The sequence below is a fragment of the Electrona antarctica genome (genome assembly GCF_951216825.1).
Source record: "Electrona antarctica genome assembly, chromosome: 11".
NCBI classification, from domain to species: domain Eukaryota; kingdom Metazoa; phylum Chordata; class Actinopteri; order Myctophiformes; family Myctophidae; genus Electrona; species Electrona antarctica.
In genome coordinates, this window is record NC_136792.1 from 5,075,273 (window position 1) to 5,096,415 (window position 21,143).

Genomic DNA, 21,143 nt, shown 5'->3' on the forward strand with positions numbered 1-21,143 from the left:
CATCAGTGAGCACCTGGATGAAGTCGGTGAAGGTCTTCTTGCAGGAGGGGCAGGTGAAGCAGCCGTCCACGCCAGCGTGCACGCCCACGTGCTCCTTGAGCAGCTCCAGCCGCTCGAAGGTCTCCAGGCACAGGAGGCAGGCGTAGGAGCGGTTCTCCGAGTGCAGCGCCAGATGGTCCTCCAGGGCGCCGTCGCTCAGGAAGCTCTTGCTGCAGAGGTGGCAGGAGAAGCCGTAGGCCTCGCGCCCGTGCACGCGCACGTGCTGCTCCAGCTTGTCCTTGTCGCGGAAGGCCTTGCCGCAGTGCGGGCACTTGAAGGGACGGAAGCTCTTCCGGATGAAGAGGTGCTGCAGCGCCGCGTTCTGAAGAACACCGGGGCGGGCGGGCGGGCGTGGGGAGAGAGAGGAGACGGTTAGAACGAGGGCAACGGTGGGGTTTGGGCAGATATAGAACAGGTGCTGGGAAATATGGGATTGTGGTGTGGGTGATTGACTGATTTAAGCAGTCACATCCGGCCCGAATCCAATACTAATTGGACTAATTGGGTGTGATTGCCCACCTGATTCCTTGGGCCTCATTCACACGTATCAAACACCATTCAAGCAAATGTTTGGTCGTTTTTTTAGGCCACCACAATGCTTTTCCAATGGGAGTCACATGGTTTGACCAAACATTTGTGTTTGATGGGGGGGGAGGGGCAGAACACCACCAGCAATCAGCAATCAAACACAGATGTTTAATCAAACCATGTGACTCCCATTGGAAAAGCATTGTGGTGGCCTAAAAAACAAAAAAAACGACCAAACATTTGCTTGATTGGTGTTTGATACGTGTGAATGAGGCCTTAGCATGTGTCGGCTACTCCCTTTCAGATGCGTATATGAGACCCTATCCTAAAGTTATCCCCCACACCACAGGACTACAATAAACATTTAGGTCGTTATGGAACGAATGCTGATTATCGATATACCGTCACCTTCTATCTAAGCTACATTAATGACAGGATTTATGTTAATATCACACAATAAAATGTTTAGTTTGTCTTAGAATTGGTGATGTTGATTGCTATTTATGTTTTGTATAAAGAGGTTGAAAAATACACATACACGGTTTTAGCAAATCAGTTCCATTGGCTACATTGAAAATAACTCTCTGTACTTCAATGTAGAATTGTTGTATAATAAACCATCATATTGGAGGACCTGCTGCTAAATATTGCCCAGCACGACAAAACAAATAGACCGGATGCAACGTAGAGGGGTGGAGGAGCTAGTTAACCCATGCAGGCCTGAAAAGAATGTCTTCTAAATCCTGACAGTTTTCTGAAATACCTATGTTTCTAGGCCTATACCCTATATCACTCAATATTTCATGTGAAGGACCCCAAAAATGAACTGTAATTGGCCTCCGACGCCCATCTGAAAATATGTTGTTCCAGGGACCTCCCCAGAAGCAAAGATTTGAGTTAAAAACATTTGTTCTGAAAAAAAAATATTCCAAATTTGAGGCATATTTTCAATATTTAAAAAAAAATAGCAGACCTACAAGCTCGTAGCGCGCCACTCGGTGGCGCGCTACGAGCTTGTAGATCTGCTATTTTTCAAAATGGGTTAAAGTATTTCCTATATCCACAACCGGTGAAATGACCATAGCCGTCCTCTGCGTCCCACCTACCTGTACATCCATCTGTCAGGGCAGCACACATTGAAGGAAGAGAGACAAACATCAAGTCTAGTGAGATTATAGAGCCACTTCAAAAAGCACGTTCACCTCCTATGGCTATATTATGATATTGACAAGAATCCTATTGCCCTTTCCCCCCTGAGTCGTGAGCATGCGATACATGCATGCCGTACAGACATTTTCTACCATGTGGAGATAAAAAAACAAATGCTGTGCTGTGTGCATTAAATACATTGATTTTGTCAATGCACAATTCAGTTTTAGTGTTACTCCTGAAGATCGTCGGTTTTGTTGGACTTGGTGACACCGGTTGTGACTGATGTTCACATCAAGTGCATTTTCATAATACAGATCCCAGAGTTCCATTTACTGTAAATGGAAGCATGTTGTATTATTATTGATTGCTACACCCACAAACAAGCCAGGATGCTTAAACCAGGAGTGGATTGAGTGTTTTATTCAGACGATAAACCAAAAAAAAGGCAACATCTTTTGGAGCTCATCTTCCTCTTAAAAAAAATACATTTTTTTCCCCCCACAATTCTACTCGCCCGTCTGCTCTCAACTGTACATTCATGCATAATTTTGTGTGCATGCAGCGAATTTGCATATTTTCCAGGAATGCTCATCATTATGGTGCTTACAGTACAGTACACAATAGAGCGTCGCAGTCCCTCGCCCCCTCGAGAGACCCGGGAAAAATAAATCCCCGTTCATTTTCCTCATAGACTTTTCAGAAAGTATTTATTTAAAGACGTTTACGCCGCGGACAAAGCCAACTCTTGTCGTGACAAATCATGACAACAAACAATTTTTTTCGGGCTGAACAAATAATTAGAAAGAAGAAGAAAACGGCAGGTTACAACACTTTTTTTTGGGTGGTTTTTCTTCTTTGTAATTATTTGTTTGGTCCAAAATATTTGTTGTCATGATTTGTCACGACAAGAGTTGGCTTTGTACGACGCTTATAAGGTCTTTAAAGGAGCATTCAGTGATTTGAGTGATTTGGAAAACCACCCAGTCCGCCCTGGTAACAAAATGTGCACATGCACGCTCGACAGTGGGGGGAAGTGCAACAGGCCAACAGCATGTGCACCAAGGCCCGCCCCCACTCGATCATGATTGGAGGAAGGCCCCTCTCATCCTGATTGGATGAAGGCTTTGCCACCCGCCACCAAAACTGAAACTAGGGTTTTTTGACCACAGGGGCTCACTGGGGACAGGGAGGAACTCCTTATATGGTCAGCACACTCTATAGTAGGGAGGATTATCCAGAAAAAAATAAAAAATAAGTGATATTTAGATTAAGTCAAATCACTGAATATACCTTTAAATAAATAAGTTTTGAAATGTCTATGGGAAAAATGCATTGGGAACTATTTCCTGAACCTGGCGTCGTCATGAAAGGGGGCGGGACTGCCACGCTCTATAACACTGGACGGCTTTTGCTACTAATGGCAAAGGAAGGAAAAGCCCAGAATATGAAACGTATGAAGGTTCTCCTCTGGCCTCACCCGGATCCTCTTAGCGCGACGCATGTCCTGAGACGTGAGGTGGCACTGGGGGTCCGCTTGGCAGTTCTGTGCCGCCGGGTCCTCCTTCACCAGGACGGGCAGTGTGTCCGCTGTGGGGGGCGACGACGCGTCGGGCTCGGGGACGGGCCCCTCCTCCTCCTCCGCCGCGGGGGAGGCCGCGGCCGGCTCGTGGCCCTCCTCCTCCTCCGCCTCCGACACCAGCTCTCCCTCCTGGCCCGGCTCCACCTGCACCACCTTCAGGCCGTTGTGCGACGCCTCCAGGCACTCCTCCAGGGGCTGCTTGACCGTCAGGCGCAGCATCTCCTGAGGAAGAAAATTCAGCGTCCAAATATAGAGATGGAACGTTTGTACTGGTGTCTCAAATACATTAACCCATTTCAACCTGAGGAGGACGATTCTACAAATGTCTTACTAAATCCTGACAGTTTTCTGAAAAACCCTATGTTTCCATGTCATTCTCAAACATTTTCATGTCAAGGAGCCCCAAGATTATTATGTATTTGGCCGCCGACCCCCCATCTGAAAATATGTTGTTTCAGGGACCCCCCCCCCCCCCCCCCCAAAGATTTGCACTACATTTTCACGATTTTTCAAAAATAGCAGACCTACAAGCTCGTAGCGCGGCACTCGGTGCCGCGCTACAAGCTTGTAGATCTGCTATTTTTCAATAGCTAAAGTATAGCATAATGCTAACACCTAAAGGGGTTAAATAGACAGAAGTGTAGACAGACGGGAAGAGTGAGGAGGAAGGCCTCTGTGATCACAGAAAGAAGAGTGAGGGGGAAGGCCTCTGTGATCACAGAAGAGTGAGGAGGAAGGCCTCTGTGATCACAGAAACCCATCACTGCAGCTCTAACCTGTTGGTTATTGATCACTTAATAATGTTGGTGATGTGTAGTGAAATGTAAATGCGTCCCAGTACCGGTGTCTTGTCTCCGCCGCTGTCCGCCGGTGGATCCAGGCGGATGAATTTGGGCGGCCGGCCCGGTCTCCTCCCGGTGCCGAACCGCTTCCTGCCTCGTCCTCGGCCCCGCCCCCTGGATCTGTAACAGAAGGAGGATTGGAGATTAGATCATTTAGTTTTTTTTACTTTTATAATTTTTATCCCACGATTTTGTAACCCATTTTTTCACCCCTGTGTCAATTATCTAATGTGGTCCTGGGCTCTACACACCCTCCGCCAACCTAGTCCCCATATATGGGGGACATGGGGAGAGCAACGGACTTGAACTCATGCTTCCTTCATGCCTGAGTGTCCAAGTTGCTCCTTTACACCTGACAGGGGGGAGTTTCCCTGGTTGGACGTAGCGCGTGGAGGGAACACGTTATTCCAACCAGTTCCTTTCCCCTCCATCAGGCGCCCCGGCTGGCCAGGGGGAGGCAGTTTAGATAATTTTTTAAGAATCGTCCTCATGTCTAAATGGCTTAAACGTTACCTGGTGACGGAGGCCAGCTTCTCGTCGTGCATGTTGAGGTGCTGCTGTAGCTGCTCAGAGCTCACAAAGCGACGGTTGCACTCGTAACACGGCCAGTTCTTCTCCTGTTCTCGCAAGACTGAGGGAGAAACACCAGAGGGCAGTGACTTAACTTGTGATCTGCAAGTTTACACGGTGTTGCATCGTGAACTGTGATACATTGTTAGCTCGTAGATCAGCTACGTATCGTATATTGGATATTTGTGAGCCTGTTGGTGACGTCGGTACAGATCAACTGCTCCAAGGAATGCTTCTCACCTTTCCTCTCCTCCTCGGTGACGTCGTGAATTTTCTGATTGACGAACTCGGCAAACGATGCTGCGTACCACACCTGTGGATGGAAGCTACTGTAAGTCATCAATGACAGACAAACGATGCTGCGTACCACACCTGTGGATGGAAGCTACTGTAAGTCACCAATGACAAAACGATGCTGCGTACCACACCTGTGGATGGAAGCTACTGTAAGTCATCAATGACAGCGGGCTGAGGGCCAGTGGTTATGAATTCTGCTCTGCTGACGATATAGACAGATTTGCCTTCTCCCGCATACATACACGAGATAATATCACAATGCAGACGCAATGCAGATTAGGGCTGCAGCTGTCCACCATTTATTTAGCGATTCAATAAATTACTTTACCGGTAATTAAATAATATTTAGTTTTTATTGTATGAATCAACAAATCACTTAAGCCGTATTTTAGCCGTACTTTGTCACACAACAGTTTGAGAAAATGTATGAAAATTGCACTTCCACAATGCAATGCCTTGTGAGATTGTAGATGGTTGACCTATAATGACATATTCAAAAGAGAACTATTATTAATCGAATGGTTCGATTAACAGTTGCATCCCTAATCCCTACAGTATATACATAAAGTGGAAATGCAAACTATGTTCAGAACGGGCCAATCATTTTTTGCATATATTAACGCCAGGTGTCAATGAGACATAGAGGCGAATGAGCCAAAATGGCTCCTACCTCACCGTGGGCAAGACCTATGCTGGAAAGACTATCATCGGAAGTTGCGGGATTTTAGCGGAAGTATCGCCCAAGGAAATGACGTTGATGCTTTACAAATCAGTTTACATTCTCCGCGAATGTGTTGTGATTGGTCGAGAAAATATCGTATCCGGGGGAAATACAGCTGACGGATGTTCCGGAGGATACATCCGCCGATAGCTTCTCTGCCTTACGTTGTGACCAGGCTTTTCTTTTCGCAGATAAGTAAGCCTGGGACCGAGGCTCCTCCTACCTTGAGCTCCTGTTTGGGCTGGATGTTCTTGATGGTGGTGTAGAAGATCTCCGACCCGTACTGGTAGGCCACCAGGTTCTGCTCTAGGTGGTTCTGGGCGGGCCTCACGAACATCATCCAGTTACAGCTGTCCTCGTCCGACAGGTCCAGCCACATGTCGTCAGACTTCTCTACGTCCTTAATGCTTCCATCCAGCGTCCACAGCTACAAGTCATGAAGCATATTAAACACTTAAACCTACTTTGTTTTTATTTTCCAAACAACAACAAAACACATGTACCTTTGAAAGGATATAGAGCGTCGCAGTCCCGCCCCCTACCAGGGCCCAGGAAATGATTCTCCGTTCATTTTCCTCATAGACTTTTCAGAAAGTATTTATTTAAAGACGTTTACGCCGCGGACAAAGCCAACTCTTGTCGTGACAAATCATGACAACAAACACAATTTTTTGGGCCGAACAAATAATTAGAAAGAAGAAAAAAACGGCAGGTTACAACACTTTTTGTTGTTGTTTTTCTTCTTTGTAATTATTTGTTTGGTCCAAAATATTGTTTGTGTTGTCATGAGTTGTCACGACTCGAGTTGGCTTTGTCCGCAGCGTAACCGTCTTTAAATAAATACGTTTTGAAATGTCTATGGGAAAAATGCATTGGGATTCATTTCCTGGGTCTGGCGTCGTCATGAAAGGGGGCGGGACCATAACGCTCTATAAGACAAAGACATAACAAAAAAACAAAGAAACAAAACACAAAAAAAGGAGATACACTATTAAGTCTTGTACAACCATTTTTTCCCCATGTTTTTTTCAAATAGCTCTGCCTTGGTCCTCAGATTATAAGTCATTTTTTCCATGAGATATATTTCTTTAATAATTTCCATCCAGAGTCTGTTTTCAACCATCTCCTCGTGATGGCTTTTTTTTAAGCCGCTATTGACAATAATCTGAACAGGAATAAGTCTCACATAACACTTTTTTTGCTAGCAATGTTAAACATCTCAATAGAGGTGAAATTATTCAGTGATTGACCATAACATTTCAAGATGTCGGTTTGGGTTCAGAAAGATAACGTGTGTTGAGCATTTAACATAATTTTATGGTCTAAACACTAAACTTAATGCCATATATCAACTGAATAATTAGAAGAATAATCAAAAAGACTTGATCTTGTATTTTAAACTTTTTAAACCACAATCAAGTGACAAAGTTTGATAAATGTCGTCTAAACTCTAGACAACCTTTTTAGACAATTACAACAATTGACGTTACAACAATTGTAATAAATGGTAAATGGTGCATTTATATAGTGCCTTTATCCAAGGCGCTTTACATAGATTGTGCATTACGTGCATTACATTCACCCATTCACACACACATTCATGCACCGATTGGTATTACAAGGTACCAACCAGCACATCGGGAGCAATTTGGGGTTCAGTGTCTTGCCCAAGGACACTTGTAGACAGGAGCCGGGATTCGAACTGCCGACCCATGGATCATTGGACGACCTGCTCTACCTCCTGAGCCACAGTCGCCCTAATGTTTCCCTTTATGGAGAGCCTTACTTTGAGATGAATATAGTGGCTCTTCAGGTCACTCTGGCTGACCAGAGGTCCCTCGACGGGGCCAAACTGTGTGCGTTTGGGGATGCGTCTCTTGGAGAACACCCCTCCCAGGAAGCGGTCGATGTAGAGGACCAGGGGTAGACTGGCCCTGGCTTTGGACATGACCGGACGGTTGGGGATGGGGTGTAGCGGGCCGTGCTGCGGACACACAGAGGTGTTGGCGTTGTTACACTCCTCACACCCTAGAGAGAGAGAGAGACAGACAGAGAGACACAGAGAGAGAGAGAGAGACAGACAGAGAGACAGAGAGAGAGAGAGAGAGACAGACAGAGAGACAAAGAGAGAGACAGACAGAGACAGAGACAGAGAGAGACAGACAGAGAGAGAGAGAGAGAGAAAGGTTAACATTCAGCAGTCATGCATGGTGCTGGTTTCCTTTCTATGATGACTACCAATTAAAGCAGCACTATGTATGTTTTTTTAATCCAATCTGTATGGTATCGATCAATAAGGTTATCAATTATCAATTCATGAATTGACAGATGTGATTATTATTACGCCTACACCAACCGCAAAGCACCTTTCAGATGGATATAAAACTATGTGAGAAGAGCTACACACACAGTACTACATGTTAGAATGCAGCCATGATGGCCTCCCTTTGATGTGGTCAATGGCTGTGTATACGTATACTATATAGTATTATGTAATACATGAAATGGATGTAATATCACATCCATTCTAGGTCTATTAAGCTTGACTGTTCCCTAATATATCGCTTTTCTTTTTTTCTTTTTTTTTGAGTGGTGTAAACCACTCCTACAACTGGCTTTGTTAGTCTGTGCGCAAAAAATTAGCATGGTTGCTACGGTCACCCAGTTCACCCGGGTGTGATTTCATTACGTCAGAGCTGATCAGGCTATATAATACCTTACACCATTCAGTTCACACGGGTGTGATTTTTCCTTTACAATTCACCCTGGCAGTTGGAACAAAATCAAAACTCATGTTCAGAATATAGTACTCAAGTGGCCATGCACTCACACAGCTGGTGAGGGCTGAAGGACTGCGGTCGGCTGGGTTCCCAGCAGTCATCCAGCTCAGCCTCAGAGTCATCCTCCTCTTCCTCCTCCTCCTCAGAGTCCTCGGTGGAGTCTGTGGCCCCCAGGGGACTGGTGGAGGGGTCCCCCAGACCGGTCATGGACGCGAGAGAGTTGGACGCAGACAGCTGCTCCTGTGTGCGTTTAACAACATGACGTTAGTGGTTCTCAAAGTGGTGTCCGGGGACCCAGAGGGGTGCTTGAGGAGGTTCCAGGGGGTCCCCAATCAAATGTTTTAATAGTGCATCAAATCGGTTTCATTTTGGGCTCATTAATATGAAAAGGTTTGAGAACCACTGTTTTAGACATTACATTAGGCAGTAATAAATAATATGAACTTTCTATAGATGGATGGCTGTGTTGATTATGCTGTAGTTTAGGTACTATATTATTACAATAACAAGATATTTTGTTACTATCATTCTATGATTGAACCCATTTAGGACTGAGGCTGATTCTAACGCTTATAAAACGCCTTAAAAAGGTTTCTGAAAACCGTAAAAATGCGGCACAAATCTTTGAATATATATTCTTTCAGAGCGAACTGAGATCAGTGGTGGCGACTAAGAACTTGAACCCACCTGAGACACTGGCTCCAGGATGGCTTGTGGGCTCTCTGCCACGTTACTGAGGACATGCAGGTTGGCAGCGTTCATGTTCTGTCCACTGGGCAGCAGAACGGTGACCTGGAAATAACAGTAAAGAGATATGTAGAGATATGTAGAGCTGATGAAGCAACATGACAGTAACTGCAAAAGGCATGAACAGCAATATGCTATTTTACAGTGGTGGAAAAAGTACTCAATTGTTTTACTTAAGTAAAAGTACCAATACTGCAATTTAGAACTACTTCGTTACAAGTTAAAGTACGGAATTGAAAATGTACTTGAGTAAAAGTACAAAAGTATCGGCATCAAAATGTACTTAAAGTATTCATATTGCAGAATGTCCAACTTCACAAGTTCAAAATGTGTACAAAGTCGATTGAAAATAGCAGATCTACAAGCTCACAATGCGTGGCAACGCGAAGTTTTCAAATAATTGTAGTGAAGTAAAAGTACAAATTTTGGCTCTGAGATGTAGTGGAGTAGAAGTAAAAGTATTGGAAATTGGAAACACTCAAGTAAAGTACAAATACCTCAAAATTGTACTTAAGTACAGAACTTAAGTAAAAGTACTTAGTTACTTTCCACCACTGTATTTTATCTTTGACAAATTCAAGTTGTTCCGACTCCGACTGAAAACATCTTGACACAGAGGAAAACATACCTGTTGTGTCGTTCCATCCTGTTGGATGTAAGCGACCTGGGGCTGGTCAGCGAATACAGTCTGCAAGCAACAGATTCAATACAACATGAAAGTCAGATCTACGGAGGGTCAAATGCACATTCAGACTTTTGTTTCCTATTGTAATGACACAAGGATACTCACAACAACATCTGTAACCAACATGAAAAGAATGTGGGAATCGAACACATGCGTGTGTGTTCCTAGTTCAGAGTCTGACATCATGGAACTCCATATTTGGGCACCTCCATATTTGGGTAAGCTTTACATGGACCTCCATATTAGGCCATGTTAGGTAGCTCTCTGCATAAAAGCAGACCACATGTTTTCAGAGCAGCCATTTCATTCGTCGGTGATTCGTCCAATCAAAAAGCTGCATTAAGACGCTAAGCAGCGATTCTCATTTGTTGGGAGATTCATCCAATCGAAAAGCTGTATCAAAAAGGTAACCAGCCATTTTCATTTGTTGGCGATTTGTCCAATCAAAAAGCTGTATCACGGAGGTAACCAATCAAGCTTCACAGATGGATAGGCACACCTCCTCAACCGATGCATCCTACATGGGCATTGGTCAATACATGGCCCCGCCCCCCGCTCACTACGGTGATGACGGCGAGGAGAGACGTGACAACGGGGGCGTTAAGGAGAACCTCAGGGAGCAGGACATCTTTCTTCCCATCGCCAACATCGCCCGCATCATGAACAACGCAATCCCAGAGACTATAAAGACATCCAAGGATTCCAAGGTCTGTATCCAGGAGTGCGTGAGCGAATTCATCAGTTTCATCACGTCGGAGGCGGCCGAACGCTGCCTCCAAGAGAGGAGAAAGACCACGAGTGGAGACGACATCCTGTGGGCCCTGTCCTCGCTGGGCTTCGACATGTACGTGGATCCCCTCAAACTCTACCTGCAGAAGTTCAGAGAGGCCATGGCGGCAGAGAAGGAGGCCGTGAGGACGGAGAACGGAATGCACGGTGGCGTTGGCGTGTCCGTTGGAGAAAGCCACGTCGTAGAGGAGCTGCCAGCAGGACTCATTACAGCAGATGGCCAGCAGCAAAACGTAATGGTCTACTCTTCTCCGTATCATCAACATATTCCCGCAGTTCAGCAGATTCAGTTCTCACGACAGGACATTTCTCCTGTCGTCTCGAGTGCAAAAGCAGTGGCTGCACGTGATGATGATCCCCATGGCCCGGGCAGTCACAGACAGACAGGGAAGCATACAGGGTAATGGTAGCAATTTACCCATTTTGACCCGAGATCAGATTCTAAAAATGTCTTCTACATCCTGACAGTTTTCTGAAAAAGCTATGTTTCTATGTCAGTCGTTCTTTGAGTTTTCAAAAATAGCAGACCTACAAGCTCGTAGCGCGCCACTCGGTGGCGCGCTATGAGCTTGTAGATCTGCTATTCTTCAATAGCTAAAGCACAACATAATGCTAACACCAAAGGGGGTTCCCGCCCAGAATGGGTGAATGTACAGTGAACTCACTAGGTGTTCATCAGAGTGTGGTGTGGCTGAAGGTACCAAATGGTTTCTGAACAAAACCGTCTGGAAAAACACGAGGCTTTATTTTATTATCTATATCCCTGTCTCGATGAACTTTATGATTATTTTTTTCATCATCGACCCAATGATGACTGCAGTGCCAGCATGAACCCTTTGGGACGGAGAAAGCTGTTGATGTGCCTGCTGAACATTGCCAAAGATGAGCCAACGCATGAATTACTAGATAAAGTGCCCCTCAGGGCACAGGTCTCCACCAGGGCAGGTCAGGTTGTGGCCTCCTGGTGGCTGGCGCTATAAGAGGCCAATGTGAAAAGGGTGCCATTTCTTCTTACGCCTTGGATGGCAATTAGATGATTTGAGGCATTTTGTTCCAAAAATGTGTTTTGCAAAAATCCACCTGTTGGTGGCGCTATAACAGGCCGATGTGAAAAGGGTCGGATATATTTCTCGACCTAGTAGGAAAGTCTGTGAAAGATTTCACGTAAATTGCACGCTGCGTTCATGATTTGAGGCTTTTTTGTTCAAAACAGGCCAATCCTGCAAACTTTGAAAGCCAATGTTAGCCAATTAGGATGGAATATGAAATATCGGACAGATCCGGCTTGAACACATGACTATAGAGATAGTGTGTAACGATTTGCGGGATATTTGGACAGAATCTGGAGGAGTAATATCAAACAAAATGTTTTTCAAAAGTCGGCCTCCTGGTGGCGCTATAACAGGCAATTCTGGTAATTTTGGGGCAGAGGTTCATCGTTGGCATCCAGGGAGTGTGTGTGCAAAATTTGGCATCGACCAGGTTAACGGTGCCGGAGATTAGCTGTAGACGGACGGACAGAGACACACACACACACACACGGACGCAGTGCAACACATACTCTCTCCCCATGCCTTCGGCCTGGTGGAGACGATAAACAACCTCTATGTTGTGATGTCCATTAGGGTCTGGCGATATAGACGATTGGTGCCAGATGTCTTGTCCACACCATCAGTAGGTTAACTTAATACCCTCTGCACTTTTTTTCCCCCACATACATTTTATATTTTTGAGGAGCGCTAGGCACTCCAATGTCTGCCGTTCAGAAATTACGTCAGCCAAAAAACAGGACCCCACTTGTGATGTCATGTGGCAGCGACAGTGGGAGCCCCTCACTTCACACGAGCCCCTAATGTCCAGCTTTTAGTGTGTGTGTAAACACAAACTTTGTCCTAACACAAACATTAAATGCCATTGATAAAGAATGGCCAGTTTTGAGTTTGTGTACACACAAACATTGTCCCAATTGTGATTGGCCAGAACGATGATGTATAATAAGAGTGCCCCCTTTTTAGATTCTCTTCCAAAACATTAAATTGACAATGAATGGAGAATTTACATCATGTGTCTGAGCAAATCAGCTATTTTTGTGTACACACAAACATTAAATGCCATTGACAATGAATTAATGATGTACAATGATAAGAGTGCCCCTCACTTCACAAGGGTGTGATCTTTTTTTATATTTAACTTTTATTTCATAATGGAACTCAATAGAGACACACGGGGACTACAAATTCCACGCCCCCAAATGAGTCAGCGGCTTCACTTCTTCAGAATGGTGTATTGCAGACCAGCCCATAGAAGTCCATTGAAATTCAACTGTAGTTAGGAGACTATATTGATTTCAATAAAATATGTTTCCAAATGTATGAAGTGTCTTTGTCAACATAGTCTTGTTGTCTTCTCAATAGAGGACGTATTTCACATTTAATTTACCACTTGAATGAGTAACCCATAATGTTAACAGAGCAGAGGGGAGACGGCAGACAGAGAACCTGTCGCTTTTAAGGGACGTCACTGCCTTTACGAGGCTACGAGCGCCGACTTTGAAGAGTGGAATTCTCAATAATAAATCCCGATCCCGCCTGACTTTGTTCATTCATGTCTATATTTTGAATATATATTTTAATATATTTTAATATACCACGGAGCTCTGACGGTGTGTTTTACCGTTGTCCACATAATAAAAGGAGAATTCCATGCTAGAAGGCTTTCTTAAATGTCTTTATAGTTGTTACGTCCCCACTAAAGAGGTCCAGGTGTTATTTTGTGCAAAAGCGCATTATTGGCTATTTTCCCTAATATAAAGCCCTCAGTGAATTGAATTGAATTGCATTGATTTGAATTGGGCATTGGGGTTTTGTGCCAATTCGCTTATTTCCATCGCCAAATTTGTATTTTATTTCCAATTTTGTTTGTATATATCCTCTCTCAAAGCGGCACACTTTACTACTTATTTCGATGGAAATAAGCGAATTAGCACAAAAACCCAACCCCCATTGAGGGCTTAAATTAGGGGAAATAGCCACTTTTGCACAAAATAACACCTGGACCTCTTTGGTGGGGACGTAACAACTACAAATAAGGTAAGAAAGCCTTCTAGCATGGAATTCTCCTTTAACTTGGCTGAATAGTTGGGAAACTAACCCAGCTAAATGGAGGAGTGACATATCCTGACATTTTCAACTACCTAGTGAATTCTCTTCATCTATTAATAATTAGTCTTGCAAGATGCTGTTTGGATAATTTTCCACAAATACATAGCCTATATAAAACGAAACACAACAAATATATCTGGGTATTGAAAACCTCAAGGGATGCGACCGTGGCGTATACTGTGGGGCCACTTTAACTTAAGATTTACAATGCTAGCACTTTTGACACACTTATGGAGTATATTATAGTACATTGTGGGTTGTATATTGAGATAGCAGGTAGGCCGCCGCCTATGTGACAAATGACAAATCAAACATATGGGACACTTTATTAGAACACAAAACAAAATCGCTACAGCCTCTGAGCCTCAGTAATGAACCAGTGAAATTAGGGTATTTTCTGATGCCTTGCATTGATAGCTGCAGTTCTAACGGACCTGAAGTGGGGCCGCTGTCTCATTTGGGGGCGTGAAATTTGTAGTCCCCGTGTGTCTCTATAGGGATCTGATTCGGCGGAAACACAACAACGGCAGAGTTGTGGGGAATCCTTTTTGTTTTGATCAAGTCTGCAGTTACCAGTTTGTGACGTCAATCTTCCATTGTTGGAGCTTGATTGATGTCTAAAAGCCTTGACTCATAGTTTGTATGTTGTATGTGAAATATAACTCAGTTGCGCCTCCCAGTGGCTGTGTGTGGTCTTGGAGCAGGTCATTGTTTTTTTTTTGGTAGTATTAGGTTGTATGAAGTTGGCCATTTTTAAAGTTACATTTTGAATTTGTAAATCAAACTTTTTCTTTTCTTTTACCGAAACAAAATGGAATAATACACACAGAATAAGACAGTGTGGCTCTGAGGGAGATAGTTTTGCCTATAACACAATTTGTTGCTATACAAATGGAATCATACAGAGAAGAAAAATAGATGTAGAACATCGCGCCGATATCCATCCATATTTAGGCAAGACCGACAACATCATTCATATGATGTCAGAGATACACATGCTGTTCAAACCACTCCCTTCCAAAAAACGCTACCAGAGCATCAAATCTCGCACCACCCATCTCAGTAACAGTTTCTTCCACCAGGCAGTCAGGCTGCTGAACAGCTGACCTTGAACTGTATTGCACTGTAATGTCACTTCACTTGCTTTGTGTGTTTTTGTCTTTTTCTTTGCACTATAGATGTTTGTTTATGTCCTGTGTATGAGAGTGCTCTGGGGGGGGGGGGGGGGGGGGGGCAGTATGACTTCCATTGTAGTAGGAGATCCATTGATTCTCTCAGTCTTTTTTCTGCAGTGCTAAGTTACGTACCTGGCACAATGTCCTCTGCCATTAGCTCTGACTGTCTGTCTGTCTGTATGTATGTATTTGTATATTGTCTTTATCTGTGCACTGTACGTCTTATGTATCTTGTTTGTATGTTACGGGTCCCCCTCTAAAATGAGATGCTGCATCTCAAGGGGCTATCCCTTCAATACAAATCTGAGATCTGACAGACTTCGGTGTCTGTTCCCCTCCCTCTACCACCCGCCCTTACTCTAAGGGCCGATTCATACTCCTATTTTACCGCTGTTTCGGCGCTGTAGTGCCGAAATGATTTCAGCTTCAGTAGCACAGAAGAGCCGACTTTAGGACGGTACCCGCCCCCCCCGAACCTCAAATGACGTCACATTGTAGGCTCTACAGCGCCGAACCGACTTTTATTCGGCTCTAAAATAGGAGTATGAATCGGCCCTAAGGCACAGAAAGCCTTACCGTAATACGCACAAAATAAGTAAAGAGAAGGGGACGGGATGTGAACGATGATTGATTGATTGATTGATTGAAGAATTTATTAACAGTTTGCAGAATTACAGTACATTTCAAGCACAAACTCAATACAAAGGCTGTTAACTGTGAGTGGACGACCCAATTAAGCATTACACTTGTTTCCAATAGGGTCCACCATGTTCAAATCATCAAAACATTTAGAGACGTACAAATAGACACTTCTATAGACAGAACAGGAATTCATCATAAAGGAGGTAAAAAGGGAAAAGAAATATATACAGTGAGGGGAAAAAAGGGGGGGCGGGGGGGGGGGGGGGATTCAGATTTTACTGGGGCCAGTTTCGAATTGCAGCCATCCGTAGGTGCCCTTTGAGAGCGGTTTTGAAGGAGTCAAGGGATTCGCATGTCTTAATGACAGTTGGTAGGGCGTTCCACATTTTGGTGGCATAGGAGCGAAAAGAAGATGCAAACAGGACACACTCTAGTTCTCCCCTGCCTCCTCGTAGACTGAGCATGGCACCACTGAGGGAATGAGATAGCGTAACAAGCAGTACATTCAAGAGTTGATCTGTGTGCACTTTTTATGTCAACATGTTTTCATCATTTGGGGTTGATAAGAATCGTATTAACCCATTTAGGCCCGACGTCGAAATAAAAAAAACTTTCGCTCTGAAAGAATATATATTCAAAGATTTGTGCCGCATTTTTACGATTTTTCTAAAATAGCAGACCTACAAGCTCGTAGCGTGCCACTCGGTGGCGCGCTATGAGCTTGTAGATCTGCTATTTTTCAATAGCTAAAGTATAACATAATGCTTAGTTAAAACACCAAAAGAGGTTCCCGCCCCAAAATGGGTTAAGGCACAAGTCCAACATTATTTTTTTTGCTGTGACAACCAGGACAATTAAATGTCCACTCCTGGACAAACCGGGGTCACCCTACTAGACATGCATCTCTCACCTGTGTGCCATCTGCTGGGTGGATGTAGACCAGTGTGTGTTCAGCTGACTCCACCGAGGTGTAGGAGTTCCCGTCTGCAGTGTAGACCACCTGCTGCTGTCCCCCTCGGTCCTGCTGATCTCCGCTGTACACAATCTGGGCCACAGTGCCTCCCTCAAAGTGGACCTGTGATGCATATAATGTACAACACTCTCATTTTAACCCATTTTGACCTGAGATCAGGTTCTAAAAATGTCTTCTACATCCTGACAGTTTTCTGGAAAAGCTATGTTTCTATGTCAGTCTTTCTTCAATTTAAAAAAAATAGCAGACCTACAAGCTCGTAGCGCGCCACTCGGTGGCGCGCTATGAGCTTGTAGATCTGCTATTTTTCAATAGCTAAAGCCAAGGCACCTCGACAGAGTGCATTTCTAGTTTCTAATGACACACCTTTTTAATATGCTTGAAAGAGAATCTAAGATTTAAACACCGTCTTTACAGGGAGTGTAAAAACATGTTCATGAACATTATCCATTAATAAAAAATATATATTTTTTTTTAAATATAATATTCTCAAGTGTATAATCATATTTTTGCGGTGACTGCATATTAAATGTACTGCACACATTCATGACTATAAATGTGGCCATTCAAAGAAAGCCAGTTCAGAATGTTGTATCACACTTGCTCGCTCGCTCGCACGTGCACACACATACACACACACACACACACGCACACACACCTGTGTGGTGTTTCCTGATTCATTACTAGGTGTTTGGCTCCACACAGGAGAGGATTCGTGCTTGGTATCCATGGCAGCACAGCACCAGGTGTGCGACTTTGTCACCTGTCACGCCACTCCTGAAAGGGACAGATCTATCATTAGAACTGGACTTAAGCCTGACTCACACCTTTCGATCTAGCATACAACATTGATGCATGCTAGATGTGAAGAAAGGGTTTGTTTACATCTTGCCCCAATGCATTTCCAATGGAAGTCACATGGTTTGACACAACATTTTTGTTGTACGGCTTTCGGCTGAGTTTCGACTGCCCCCCCCCCCCCCCCCCCCCCCCTCCCTCATACAACAAAAATGTTGTGTCAAACCTTGTGACTCCCATTGGAAATTAATTGCGAGCTTGCATCAGTAAACAAGTCTCATGCATCAGCTATACATCAATCTGTTGTGAAGGTGTGAGTCAGGCCTAGGTCATACACACGTTCATGTAGTGAGCAAATGATCTTGGTGTTTGAATACAATGAATCACGCAGTCAGCAATACAAAAACACTGGAGGAAAAAAACAGATTTACTCCTATCATACATCCTCTCTAAAGGAGTACAATATGGGCAATTTGGGGCATATATTACCAAGTGATTATGATGCAGCAATGAAAACTGTTACTGTAAGAAGTTATGAGTGATTTTACAGCAATAATAACACAAAGCAAGCTCGCTGGGAATACTGTGGTATCTGTGTTTTTAAGGAATGTGCCTAACAATATGTAGTATGGTATGTATGTACAAAAGAATCATGGTCCATCCATTATATTATGAAACACTTAAACATGAGTGTCTCACTATTCATGAGAGATCAAACATTTGTGCAAATGTGCTTTGTGGAAAACTCGCTTTTGCGAGGCTTCTGCTTTGGTAAGACATTTCAAATGGCATCCTTTGGTACATTCAGTTGACATAGGGGGGTATTAATATGAACTGGATTCAGCGATATATAAATAGGCTATGTGTGGTGTAAAGCAGTGGTTCCCAAAGTGGGGTCCGGGGACCCCCAGGGGTACTTGAGGGAGTTCCAAGGGGGACCCAGGTAAATGATCATTTGGAACCAAATGGACCCTTATTGGTCTGTAACTCAGAGAGTGTACAAATGGAACCAAATGGACCCTAACGGTTCCATTTGGTTCCATTTGTACACTCTCAGAGTTCAATTAACATTGATTTTACAATATAAATTGGGGTCTCAGAGATAGAAATCCCATTAAATGGGGGTCCGTAACCTAATGCATATCAAACTAGGGGTGAAAATGGTTGAAAATCACTGCTAGAGCCGAAAATATCTTGTTATGGGGGTCCTTGGCATACCTTTTCAAATGGGGGTACGCAGGCTAATTAGTGTCAATTTGGGGGTCCTTGACATGAAAAAGTTTGGGGACCACTGGTGTAAAGTATAACTAGTAAGGACAGTGCATGTACTCAAGTAGGCCTACTGTGTACAATTTTGAGGTATTTTTTTTAAACTTTCTTCAGTATTTACAATTTTCAATTTTCAGAGGAAACGATTGTACACTACAATTACCGTATATGAAAAATCTACAAGCTATATTTCAGATCTACGGTACAAGCTCACAATGGGACACATTGTGAGCTTGTAGATCGGCTGTTTTCAAAAGATTTTTAATAAATTTTTAACTTGCACAATCTACTTTTGGTGCTTGTATTATTAGGCTATATTTTGATGCCTATACTTTTGTACTTATTCTGTACATTTTGAATACAGGACTTCTACTCGTAGCAGAGTATATCTACATTGTTTTGTACTTTTGTAGTGATCCTTTTACTCGAGTAAAATATTTGAGTACTGATTCAGTCAGTGATACACGTGCACCTGGAGAGAACATGATGCAGGACTTTATTAAGTGGATGCAGTGATGCAGATCGTGTTATACATGTGTGCACCTGGAGAGTACATGACGCAGGGATAATGATAATGGACTGTATTCAGTCAGTGTCAGTGACATTGATTGTCCCCGAGAGCAATCATGACGATGCACTGGATTCAGTGATACATTATTGTGTGTGCAGCACCACAGACTAGAGTAGCCTACATGATGATGCAGAACATTATCGACTGGCTCCAGTCATTGATACATGATTTGTGCAGTTGTGTACCTTGGGGTTCAGCAGCCTGTCTGTCACTGTATGTGTGTGTGTGTGTGTGTGTGTGAATGACGTACATGCACCTTCGGGCAGCATTATCTACTACTGGATTAGTGACACATAATGATGCAGGGTGCAATAAGCTCAATGTATTTATTTTTCAGAGCTCTTGAACATAGTGACGATGTGTTCTTTTTCGGAAAGCGACATGAATGCAACAACACCAAGCAAGCATTGCCAGTTCTCAAAAGAAAGAACGCGGTCAAACAAAAAAACACAGTCAACGGGGGTAGTAGGCAGAGAACGGCGGCCGATGTATGCGCTCCACCGCGCCGCCCGGAGGGTGGGTCCGCTCCAAAACGCGGTGCAAAACGCAACCGTACATGTCTACATACAACACGCACAATAATGCGTCCCAGCAGCGTCAATGGGCTCCAAATGTCACGCCGCCATAATCAGTAATAAATCCCCATATAACACAAACCCCCCTATTTTTGACCCCACAGGTTCTCGGTCCCAAAAACCGGACCATACCACAAAACACATCACCAAGGCATCTACCACACCGCAACGCCGGAGTTGCCACCGTATAACCGCGATGTACGGCCGGCCGTCGCGGTAAAACGGGACACCGTCGGGCCCACGGCTCGACTCAATTCACGAGATTTGACAAAATGCGTTTTTTGGGGCGGCGGGGGCCCGAATCTTTTTGTTTGTAACGCGCCGTCCCCCCGCTCGGTTCTAGTTGAGCCCAGCCTTTCCAACAAGGAAGAAGAACATAGGCTCCATTTTGTTGGGTGGGACTAAACAACAACGGCCGCTTTTATCCGCGCGATACCGCAACACCGTCCCACGCGTCCCGTTCATATCGAACTAAATCGTTTGTTAATAATTTATTGGGTAAATTTAAGTGGCACAATCGTTGGGTTTGTGACGGTTTTGTGAAAACGTCCAAGTTGTTCTTACCTCTCAGAATGGTAGCTGCAGAGATGGCCGCATTGCATATATTAACATATTCTGCCCGGCAACCCGCCGAGACGTGCCTCCTGATTGGCTGAATATTTTATCCGGAGCCACAAAACGACAACACATTCTATTTTTCTATTTAACCGCTTATGCCCGGTTTTATACTTCGTCATACGAAATAAGCGATCTACAAGCCCACAACGCGTCGCATCATGACCCGTTGTGAGTTTGTAGATCTGCTAATTTTGAAGGAAAAAAATAAAATGGTTTATTTGTCCAAGTTCAACTGTAAATCTTTGCCATAGGTTGTGATAAAACAAATACATTTATTTCTATAAATTGATATTTATTTTATTATTTGGTAGTAGTGTCTGAGTGTCACATTGAACTAAATTATGACCAGCGACATCATTTTTCTCTTTTGTGGTTCTGCTGCATTACATTATTTGACATTGTAAAGTGGAACTTGGAAGTGTACTGCTCAGTTCATAATTTTGAGTTATGGCAGCCTTCTTGAATTTTCAGGCTCCAGTTCATAATTTATGGGTGGACTTGATGATGGATGATATAACAGCAACATATTGTACGTTTCACTGCATGCATGCCTGTCGCTGTCTCTTATCAACCAATAGGGGGAGCTCATCTTCTTTGGGATGACTACCAGCAGTCATCTGGTCTTTACCTGC

At 43.9% G+C, this 21,143-nt stretch overlaps 2 protein-coding genes across 3 annotated transcripts in view; one reads left to right on the forward strand and one right to left on the reverse strand.

Annotated features, from left to right (window-relative positions):
* prdm10 (PR domain containing 10) overlaps window positions 1–20,528 on the reverse strand; it is a 47,634-nt gene extending 27,106 nt beyond the window's left edge. For both annotated transcript variants that reach the window (XM_079513958.1, XM_079513957.1), the window contains exons 1-13: window positions 20,458–20,528; window positions 17,339–17,457; window positions 16,618–16,782; window positions 9,884–9,943; window positions 9,196–9,300; window positions 8,559–8,748; window positions 7,515–7,756; window positions 5,952–6,155; window positions 4,951–5,023; window positions 4,654–4,771; window positions 4,140–4,260; window positions 3,197–3,520; window positions 14–361 (exon numbers count right to left, since the gene is read on the reverse strand). In XM_079513958.1, the coding sequence (XP_079370084.1) occupies window positions 14–361; window positions 3,197–3,520; window positions 4,140–4,260; window positions 4,654–4,771; window positions 4,951–5,023; window positions 5,952–6,155; window positions 7,515–7,756; window positions 8,559–8,748; window positions 9,196–9,300; window positions 9,884–9,943; window positions 16,618–16,782; window positions 17,339–17,410 (2,022 nt within the window). In that variant the 5' untranslated portion in view covers window positions 17,411–17,457; window positions 20,458–20,528. The remainder of the gene's footprint in view (window positions 1–13; window positions 362–3,196; window positions 3,521–4,139; window positions 4,261–4,653; window positions 4,772–4,950; window positions 5,024–5,951; window positions 6,156–7,514; window positions 7,757–8,558; window positions 8,749–9,195; window positions 9,301–9,883; window positions 9,944–16,617; window positions 16,783–17,338; window positions 17,458–20,457) is intronic.
* On the forward strand, window positions 10,426–11,133 carry LOC306932880 (nuclear transcription factor Y subunit beta-like; the record flags this gene model as incomplete). Its single annotated transcript, XM_079514856.1, has 1 exon — window positions 10,426–11,133. The coding sequence occupies one exon, from the start codon at window positions 10,426–10,428 to the stop codon at window positions 11,131–11,133; it is 708 nt and encodes a 235-aa protein (XP_079370982.1).
* Window positions 20,529–21,143: the final 615 nt, after the last annotated feature.